Genomic DNA, 11,052 nt, shown 5'->3' with positions numbered 1-11,052 from the left:
TCCCAGAAGGATACCCTGACCAGGTATAGGGGCAGATGACGAAAAACCTTAATAAACGACATATTGTTGAAATCATGGCTAATTCCTCGATACATAGCAATAACAACCAATGAATAGAAAAATTAAAAAAGAAAATATAAACAGAATGACATAAAGTAAACAATTGTATTGAATGAAATTAATAAAATCAAAGTAATGAAAGAAAAGGAAAATAAAATGAATATCCGTAGATTGAATTAGTAAGTAAAAATAACAATTTGAAGTTATATAATGCAAAGGCATATGAATATTTTTGTTTATTAATAATTAAAAAAGATTGAAAAACAAAATAAGATTAAAAAACAAAAACAATAAATACCAAAAAAAAATCATATTAGTCATATATGTATACAAATACATAATTGTAAGTATTTTAATTTTAATCACATAATAATGATTTGAATAATAATAATAATTTAATTAAATTATAAATCATAAGAATAATATGTTAATGTCCAACAAGTCTAATATGTAAGTGCCAACTATATTTGGCAGACTCATTAATTCATACTAGTAATTATACATAGTTTTTTTTAAAGTAATCAAAAATTGTGGTGAAATAACTGACTTTTTTCTCCTCTTGGCTTTTGTACTATTTATATTCTTTGTTTGTAACAAGCCAATGCAGTTTAGCGGCACTGCGTTTATATATGCGAATAAAGTGTTTCTCTCTAGTGTACGCAATTAAATGCTAATCGTAATTCGTAAGTAATGACGCTTGGATAACAAACAGATCTGTAAATCTATGCAACGTAGTTTAATATAACTAGGATAAGACATAAGATGAATAGTACAGTATCCTATTATAAATCTAATTTACAGAAGCCCTATTTAAACATATTTCCGTTAAAATTTATTATCTAGCTAGAAGACGTTAATAATACAAACCACTTAAATGTTTTCTAACCATGACAAATACGAACTTAAACAAAAAAGAATCATTAGATTACCTTAGAAACCTTAAAGTAATTTTCATATAATTTTACGTTTATTTTATTTTATTTTTTTTACTGACAAATTATATTTTGTTTATGCCGCTTGCCTCTGGAATTGCAATTCATCTTCCATGAGCAACTACTGCCGTATAAAGGCATGACTAAAATGTATACACATTAATTTGATTTGATAGTTTTTTTTTTCCTGTAATGGCTGTCAACAGACAGAATTACCGACTATTTATTTTTTTACTATTCTCCATATCCTTAATTTATTCACTTCGGATTTCTCAATCCATGGAACGCTTCCTTTACCAAATCTTCCATTACTAATGGTTCCTCCATAGCATCTATGCAGCAAGTATATTCGTGCCACAAGGGGCCGTACTTTCGCCAGTGTTGTTCTCAATTTATACTGCAGATGTAATAGGCAATAACTACAAAACTGCTACGATAGCCACCTACGCGGATGATATCGCCATCTACAGCAGCAGTGTTAACCCCACGCATGCACTAAAACAAGCGGGGAAAGTCTGTGAAGAGTTCGTTCAACGGCTGAATTACCTCAATATCTCTGTAAACGGACTGCGTAGTGTTTGCACACCAAGCAAAAAAGACAGCAAAACTTACGAAAACGCTCCAAGTGGTAAACTCTAGAATGTCCCCATCCAATGCCATAATCTATTTGGGTATAAAACTGGATCGATATCTAAAGTGTTGTACCTATCTATATCGAAAAACAAAAACAGTCAGAAGGAAATCCTACCGCCTACACCATCTCCTAACATCATCGGCCCTTTCCCTCCGGTTAAAACCAAGAGCATACTCTGTCCAGCGCTCCTTTACGGTCCTCCTTTAGTACAAGAGCTACGTGGTCTTTTTTAATTCAATTTTGCTTTGAAGGAGAGTAGCGTTATGAGATTCAATAAAAATGATTTTAGCCATTGCAGAAAAATAAGAATATGCTTTCTGCTCTATTAGACATTCATTTTAGTATCACTCCTTTTTACGATTACTATGGGGCTGCATACCCCACTTTCCGTTAAAGTAAAAGTGAAGCATAAAAAAAGGAAGTGACTACGCAGATTTCAGATAGAACAAAAGCCGGGAAGAAAAAAAGGTAGTTATCTCACCCCAATTATTGATTACTTTAATGAAAGCTATGTATAATTAATAGTAAAAATTTATGAGTCTGCCAAGTATAGGTTGGAGGATTAAAAAATGTTTCAGCGGCTGTTTCAAAACCTTAAAAAACACTCATTTTTCATTCGGAGCTCTAAAGAACTATTAAGAACACTAGAAAACCTAAGAGAACATTATTTAAAGAAGAGTAAATTTTCTGAAATATTAGCCCTCAAAGAGCTATTTACGTCCAATAGTTCTCGAGATATAGCTTTTTAAAAAGCAAAATTTCTTAAACATCTTCTGAAAGATTAGTAGTTAATTAATTTATTTTGAGAAATCTATATCTCAGGAACTATGTGACGTACGAGAAGTCTATTAGCACTCAAATTAAAGCTAGTTTAATGGACTATAAAGAAGTTTATAACCTTTACCTTCGTAGGAATCGTAGTTTTCATGATATTTAATAAAATAAACTGATTTATAGTTGTTTGGTTAATAAGTTTGATTTATGAATAACTTCATTTCAGAAACCATTTGACGTACAGATGTCTGCCAGGGCTTAGATTAAAGCTTGTTAAATTTACTACAAAATAGTTAATAATGTTTATCTTTGTAGAAGTAGTAGTTTTTATGATATTTGATAAAATAAACTCACAAAATGTTAATTCCTAGTTGTTCGTATAAAATGTTGGATTTTTGAAAAAATATATCTCTAGATCCATTAGACGCACATATGTCTGCCAATATTCAAAATAAAGGAAATTTAACTTACTATAAAGTAGTTTGACACTTATCTTCGTAGGGGTAGTATTTTTTATATTCACATATGAATATGAATTTGGCAAATCAAAATTTGTCGGAACAACTATAATTCAATTTATAATAGCAAATTTCATGAAAACTACTACTCCTACAAAGATAAACATCAGACTACTTTATAGCTCATTAATCTAGCTTTAATTTGAGTGCTAATAGACATCTGTACGTCACATAGTTGCTGAGATATAGATTTTTCAAAATAAATTCACTAACTACTGATCTTTTAGTACGTCCCATACAACATTTTTATGAAATGTTACTTATTAAAAAGCTATATCTCGAAAATATAGCAAATTTACAATTCTTTAAATGACGTTCTCTTAAGTTTTCTTGTGTTGTTCCTACTTTTTATGATATAGAGCTCCTAATGAAAAATTAAATTTTTTTATTGCTTTCAAACAGCCCCCATTTTTTATTCCTCCTACTTATACTTGACAGACTCATCAACTTTGACTATTAATTATACAAAGTAAACAAAAATTGGAATGAGATAACTGCCTTTTTTCTCCTCTTGGGCTCTTGTACTAAGAGGTCAAGTACAAATAAACCAAAAATTACTCGCATCGAAAAATGTCCACAAATTAAGGGTATCGCCTCGGGAATGATAACTCTTCGAAAAGGACCGGCCTGAGTCATGGAGCAAGGCCACCTCGATCGCAGCTAATTGCTGAGGAGTTCCCTCTTCCTCGAGGCCGGACCAGATAATAGTGGCAGCGGAATGGAGGCTCGTTTTTCATTTTATTTCTTTATTTAGGCGGAAGGAGAGATTCTTTTTCTATTGCGACCTGCCTATCACTGTGGCAGTGGAGTCACGACCAGGCAACTGGACAGTGATGGACGTTCCCCTTTTAATGGAAGGCTTTGTGTTGAAAATGGGTAAAATATGAACCTGTAATTTCAAGGATTTTTATAAGAGCAATGAAAGGACCAAAAGACGAAAAAATTATTATAATTATACATTGTACTGTTATCCGAGGCCAGGCACATGTTTTGTTGTCGAAATTTTTCGCACGGAAGTATATTCGATTTACAGAGCCCTTAAGTTTTTGTTCCTAAAACACTCTGAAACTAAATTAATTTTTATACAACTAGAGTTTTATTGCATAAATAAAGTTTGGTAGTAAAGAAGTAAAGCGGTAAGAAATTATGATTAAATAAAAATGATACAGTTGTTTATTTATAACAGAATTAGGAACGCGACATCGATAACAAAACCTCGATTAAAATGTCGATGATTACAAAACAGCCTAAAATTCATCGATGTTTTTGAATATCCATTTCAGTTACATAAATTTAACAATTTAAAAACATTTTGAATTTGGTTCAATTTTATTTACAAATTAAATATACAGAAATAAGAAAATTAATTACATAATTACACTATTAATTTAAATTAATGATCCAAACCCACCATATATAGTTATTAGCATGTAGTTATTAAATGCCCCAATATTTATTATTCACAGTTTGTATAAAAAGAAGTTTGTTAACTTTTCCCCTTAGGTTGACTTCTTTTTTCACTAATTTTTATTATTAGTTTGGGAAAAAAACTCTTTCTGATGGGACGAATGTCGCCATAACAGACAAATACGTCTTTGAAACATTAAACATGCTATATGATGAGAAGATGGTTGGTGGTGCGGTCAGTAAAAAACACGAACAAGTTGAGAGAACTTATTTAATTGTGCCAACGTTTCGGCCAGAGTTTCTAGCCTTCTTCAGGGCTAAGAACAAAGAGCAAGATGGACTGATATCAAAATCAACAGTGGCAGGCGCCAATGGATTGCGGTTATAGCATCAGCCCTCCATTTTTGCCTGTCAATAACTCAAAAGACTATTATAATAATTTCAGAGCTTATTGTTATTATTGAGCTCTCTAAAAAGTTTAATAAACATGTACCCTGAACATCCACTTATCTTAAGAATCCAAACTTTCCTCTTTAAACTTGGTAGAATTCTTATAATTATCATTATCAGAGTAAAATGTCAATGGATTTATAAACAGGAGCTTTGGGTACACTGCAAGTTCGGTTTGAACTACACTCGTTTTAACCTCCATGAGAGGTTCTGGGATGAGAAGAACATTCGAAGAGCTGTGTTAGTTCATTGGTTGTTGGTTGCAATTTTAATTTATCTTTATCCCGTTGTTGGCGTTAAGGTAGAAGTAACTACCTCCTCCAACCTCATTGTTGAAAGAGATCCGTTCCTCCTTTTGTTTTTAATTTGAACTTTTCAGATTTTTTTTTTTTTTTACCCCTGTCGAACATATCCGCTACCTTGGACTACATCTGGACAAACGACTAACCTGGAATCCTCACACAGACTGAAAAGACAGGATACTGCACGTGAATTTCGACTTTTACAGCACTTACTGGACAAACGGTCTAAACTTCCAATACATTACGAAAGACTGATCTACATGACTGTAATAAGACCAATCTGGACATACGGAGTTGAGCTTTGGGGCTCTACTAAACCTTCGAATTCCTCTCGTATCCAATAAGTTCAATCCAAAATCCTCAATGCTCCTTACTTCGTCACAAATAAAATCATATATAAAGACCTTAATGTTCCATTATAAACTCCCTAACCACTCAAACCCCCTAGTTTCTAACCTTGCATCCTCTTCTATTTCTGACAATCCTCCGAGACGCCTGAAAAGAACATGGCCACGAGACCTGCTAATGTAAAACGTCATTGGAGTGCTACCAATAGGTAGTTTCTATAAACGCCTATAACACTCCAATTTAACTGAGATCAAATTTAGTAAATGTATTATAATGGACAGTTGTAAATAGCAATAAATGAATATTAAACAAATTTTTTTTTTGTTATTCTTACTTTTGCATTTTAGAAAGTGAAAATTTGAGACAAAAGTAAAACATTGATGTTAAAAAATAATCGACTTCAATAAATCGATTATATACAAGTTATTGAATACCCAGGTAAAACCCACTGCTTAAATAGGTTAAATAAAAATAAAACCACCATAGAACGCTATTATATAAGCAATTGTTTGTAGGTTTGTATTTTCCATTATACATTTATGATAATAAATGCCAGACATAAATTGTATACTTTTTCATCATATTATGAATGTAATGATATTAACTTTTTAAGAAATTATAATTAAACCACCGTAGCTGTCGAATACACTGGACCCTTCTCATTAATTAAACATTGCAATAAAATTTCATTTGTTTGGAAAATAATAGAAGTAATAATAATTCTTAATAATAATAATGGGCTGATATCAAAATCAACAGATATCACTCCTTCCATTACAAACTCTCTTACCACTCAAACCCCCTAGTTTCTAACCTAGCATCCTTTTCCATTCCTGACAATCCTCTGAAGCACCTGAACAGAAGATGGCCACGAGACCTGCTAATGTAAAATGTCATTAGAGTGGTTGCTCTACACGCCTGTAACACTGCATTTTAACTAAGATCAAGTTTACTGAATGTATTATATAAAATACAGTAGTAAATTTCAACAAAGATATTAAAAAATAAGTCTCCCCAAGAATTACTAAAGTCAATCTCTTCTATGAATAAACAAAACAGAAAGACTATTTGATTAAAAAATATTCACTGATTTATAGAACTAGATAAAAAAAAATGACCGAATGACCGATATCACATATTATTGAAACTCAATTACAAATTAAGAATTAAATCGTACTCACGATCTGTCATGTTCATGTAGTTTCGTAGTTTTAAGAACACTACTTAATAAAACTTAAAAGCACTACTTGTTTATACAACACAACATTACACATTTTTTTATAATCCCAACGACATATTGACTAAACCGAGAAGCTTCAATAAGGTTTTAGAGCCAAGGAACACTACCAACTTCAACACACTATAATACTTAACATATTTTAATGAAAATGTATATAAACATTAAAATAACTACACATTTTTCCATTGACAATATTACAGTTCCACGTTTTCTACCTCATAAAAAATGTTTTCATGTCAAATCTTCGTCGGATTAAATATTAATATCGATAAAAAAAGATAATGAGAAATTCACAGAAAGGAGAAGTATAAGTTAATAACCAAGATATCAGTTTTGTCCAGCAATTTATTTATTTAGGACAATCCATCTCATTTAAAGATAGAAAAGATAAAATACATAAAAGGATTAATGATTGGAGAAGTTTGTTGGGGAGTGCGATCAGCAAAGAACAACATAAATAAACAAAACCATATTTATTTATTTCGTGCGGACGTTTCGACCTGAATTTCAGGTCTTCATCAGGGGTTATGGCGTAGAAGGAAAGGTCTACAACGACGTGGTAACACGGGGCCAACGACGTGATAACAACTATCTACATACACGTCACTACACCAGAAGATACAACACATCTACAGTTGTAGGCCTACCTTCACCTATCAACTATCTACACCTCATTATGAATCCAGTAACACGGGGCCAACGACGTGATAACAACCATCCACATACACGTCACTACACCAGAAGATACAACACGTCTACAGTTGTAGGCCTACCTTCACCTATCAACTATTTACACCTCATTATGAATCCAGTAACACGGGGCCAACGACGTGATAACAACCATCTACATACACGTCACTACTCCAGAAGATACAACACATCTACAGTTGTAGATGCCATAACCCCTGATGAAGACCTGAAATTCAGGTCGAAACGTCGGCATGAAATAAATAAATATGGTTTTGTTTATTTATATTGTTCTTTGCTGACCTCAACCCCCGACGAACTTCTCCAATCATTAATCTACGGTCAACTATCTACACCTCATCATAAAAGGATTAACATGGGATGGAAAAAATAATGGTGTGTGAATCACACTTTAAAAATTCCACTACCTTCAGGAACCAAAGGCAAAGGTATTGGAAACGTGTATACACCTGGTAATTTTATACGGATCTCAGACATGGTCTGATACAGGCCGCAAATGTTATTTTCAAGAAGTATGATAAGTTTCCAAATCAAAATACCGCATCAGGAACAGAAAAATACAAGCTAGGATTAAAGTTAAAATCATAACAAAAGAAGCACAACTGAAATGAAGGTGGGCCGGACATGTTGCCAGACTTGTTACCAGAAGGTGGTCCAAAATTCTTACAGAGTGGATACCAAGGAAACACAAGAGAAGGAGAGGAAGATCAATTAAAAGATGGCGAGATGAGTAATGCAAAGAGTAGGAGACTTTGGGCTACTGTTGCTAGGAATAGGGAACTATGGGCTGAAATAATAAAGAACAGTCCTTGTCTGTTATTTTCAATATCTTTGTTTCCTCTCGCATTTGCTTCACATATCCTCCTACGTTCTTATATTCACGGATTCTGTCAAAGAGTTTCTTGTTTAGTCTCCTTTGGTCCATTCTTATCATGTTTCCGCAGAATCTCAGTCTTCTGATTCTAATTTCAGTTTCCAGGTCATTTATCTCCCTGTAGATTTCCTGGTTGGGTCTTAGGCTGTAGGCTTTCTGTCTTAGGCCCATAGATTCTCCTCAGAATCCTTCTCTCTATTTTCAGTAATTCTTCCAGGCTGGGGAGACATGTTGTCTCCATTCCGTATAAAATTACTGGTTTTATGACCGTGATGCAATGCCTTATTTCGTGTTAGACGATAGGTTCTTCTTATTGTAAGTATTTCCTGTTGCGAAGTTTAGCCTTTCCAACTTGATGATTTTCTCCTTTATCCTCTCTTTCTCCAAACCGTTATTGCATATTGTCTCTCCCAGATATTTAAATGTTTTTGTAACTCTTGTCCGTCCATATTTCGTCTCTATTACTTTTTTGCCGTAGTTTGTTTCCATCGTCATAAATTCGGTCTTTTCGTAGGAGAGTTGTAGGCCTGTTTTTCCCGCTGTTTCTTTCAAGGTATTTATTTGACTAATTGCCTCTTCTTCTGTTTCCGCTAGAAGGACTAAATCATCTGCAAAGGTTAGGCTGCTCACTTTTATGTGGTTTTTCTTGGTCTCTTTACTTGGAAACTTTACTTTGTATTTTGTGTTCAATAGTATTAATTTTATCAGGTTTACTGTTTTTTGGTCTACTCCATATTCCCTTACTATTCTCAGTAAGGTTCGCCTGTCTACAGCTTTCCTGAAGTCCACTGAGGAGATGTAGAGGTTTTTAGGTCTCACCATATAATATTTTATCAATTTTTATGTTATAATGTAATATTTTATATTATGTTATACATAATATTTTAAATTAATATAAAAAGTATATCAATGAAGAAATAGAAATTTTTTAAATTGTTTATAAACCTCATACCTCTCAAGGGAATTACATTCTTAGTATAAAACTTTACTTTGCATTGAAACAAATAAAGTTAAAATCACAAATAATTTTACACAAAATAGTAAAAGGTAAGACGAAGAGGAGGAGGTAATTTCCATAAATGAAAACAAAAAAATTCCAATTGTATAAATTAATGAAAAAATAACATACAAATGAGAAAGAGATTTATAATATATACACACCACATACTCCTTTTCGCTGAATAGGTCTCTGTCTTATCTTTAGTATTTATTACTGATTACCTCTTCATTGATTCAGTCACAATCCAACCAAACTTTACATGCATGTAGATTAAACTTTATTTAAAATAATCTTAAGCCCATCACTTAATAGAATTATGAATAAACTAACACGTATGAACAGACAAGGAAGATGTAACAGAAAGGAAAAAAAATAGAACAAAAGATAAAAGAATAATGAAGGTGAAATACAAAAGAAAATACAACAAAAGGCCTCTCGAAAAGAAGAATTAAACTTTATCCAAGCAACAATGACCTTTAATGGTTTAAATGCCCCCTATTATGAATGATCATTAGTATCGCCTCGTTTGTTTTCCTCATTAAAAAATCTAATATCCAAGATAAAACCAATCTTAAACTACTAAATTGGATATTTAGAAATTCACGATTCAAATTTTATATGCAAAAATAACAAATCATGAATTTATTATTAATTAATATGAATATTAATCAATTAATGTTCCAATTTCATTCATAAAGTAGTTGGAACACATATTAATTTGTTTATTATAACCTAAATAATTCATAACAATGCAAATCTTTAGACATGAATAATTTCTAAAGCATTAACAGACATAATTCCAGAGGAATTTTTTTTCTTATTTTAAGATCCTGATATGTACCGAGGTATTAACAATTATTAATATTATAAATGTCTTTGCCATATGTCTTGTCATACCTGTGCCGGGTATGTCAACAAAGGGCACTTTGCAGATGGCTAAGGGCCACAAGTGAAAAGGTCCTTCCTGAATAAATCTATTAAAAACAGGTATTGCCTGCTGGCTTTGTCGGTAGGCAGATCAATTATAAACAACGCTTGCACCAAACACTTTTCTAAATGTACCACCCCCTGCAACGTATTTATCTTGGGCGTGGCTGATGATAGCCAATGAGAAAATAAGATTCCCAAAAGGCGTCGGCCCTTTTTGAAACAAGTGGGGACAGAAGTAAAGAAAACAGATTGAAGAAGAGGAGACAGAAGCAGTAGAGTTACAGAAGTCAGAAGACGGTCTATAGAAGAGCATGGACTTGGATATGTCCTAAGAACGGTTGTTCAGAAATGGAACTCTGCGGCTGAGACGATACCCATGGCTACGACAACACTCCTGGCAAATACATATTCACGACAAGAATCATCCAACTCAGAAGCTATTAAGAGATATTAGGTAACAATTCATAATGTAATTCAATATTTTATGGCAAACCAATTATCTGAATCATTGCAATCATATTATAATTTCATATATGTATATATAATTGACCGTAAAAAATTGATATATAAGAAGATGGTCAGGGTTCCAGTCAAAAGTGAAACAAAAATAGTTTACAACTATTCATTTTCTGACGTTTCGCCCCACTTTGCAGGGCTTCATCAGGGCTAAAAAGGTACAAAATGAAACAAAGATAAGAATAAAAACAAGTAACAATGGCAAGAGTAAAATACGTGAAATATAAAGCTAAAAAAGTACAGGAGATGCATATAAAACAAAAACCATACGAGGAAAAGGAAAAAAAAAAAAAATTATATAGAGATAAAATAAACGTCATGTAAGAATAATAAAAATAAAAATAAATAAATAAATAATA

The 11,052-nt window shown here is 32.5% G+C and overlaps 1 protein-coding gene across 1 annotated transcript; it reads right to left on the bottom strand.

Annotated features, from left to right (window-relative positions):
- Positions 1–8,529: 8,529 nt before the first annotated feature.
- LOC136797219 (uncharacterized) lies at positions 8,530–9,069 on the bottom strand. Its single transcript, XM_067053187.1, has one exon. The coding sequence runs from the start codon at positions 9,067–9,069 to the stop codon at positions 8,530–8,532; it is 540 nt and encodes a 179-aa protein (XP_066909288.1).
- Between the last annotated feature and the right edge of the window lie 1,983 nt (positions 9,070–11,052).

The sequence above is a fragment of the Halyomorpha halys genome, unplaced genomic scaffold (assembly GCF_000696795.3).
Source record: "Halyomorpha halys isolate HHAL.00 unplaced genomic scaffold, Hhal_1.1 Scaffold16.1, whole genome shotgun sequence".
Lineage (NCBI taxonomy): Eukaryota > Metazoa > Arthropoda > Insecta > Hemiptera > Pentatomidae > Halyomorpha > Halyomorpha halys.
This window is presented reverse-complemented; position numbering and strand designations above follow the sequence as displayed.

What these genes read in the sequence shown, in the direction of transcription:
- LOC136797219 (XM_067053187.1), bottom strand. Translation starts at nt 9,069, where the DNA reads ATGGTGAGACCTAAAAACCTCTACATCTCCTCAGTGGACTTCAGGAAA.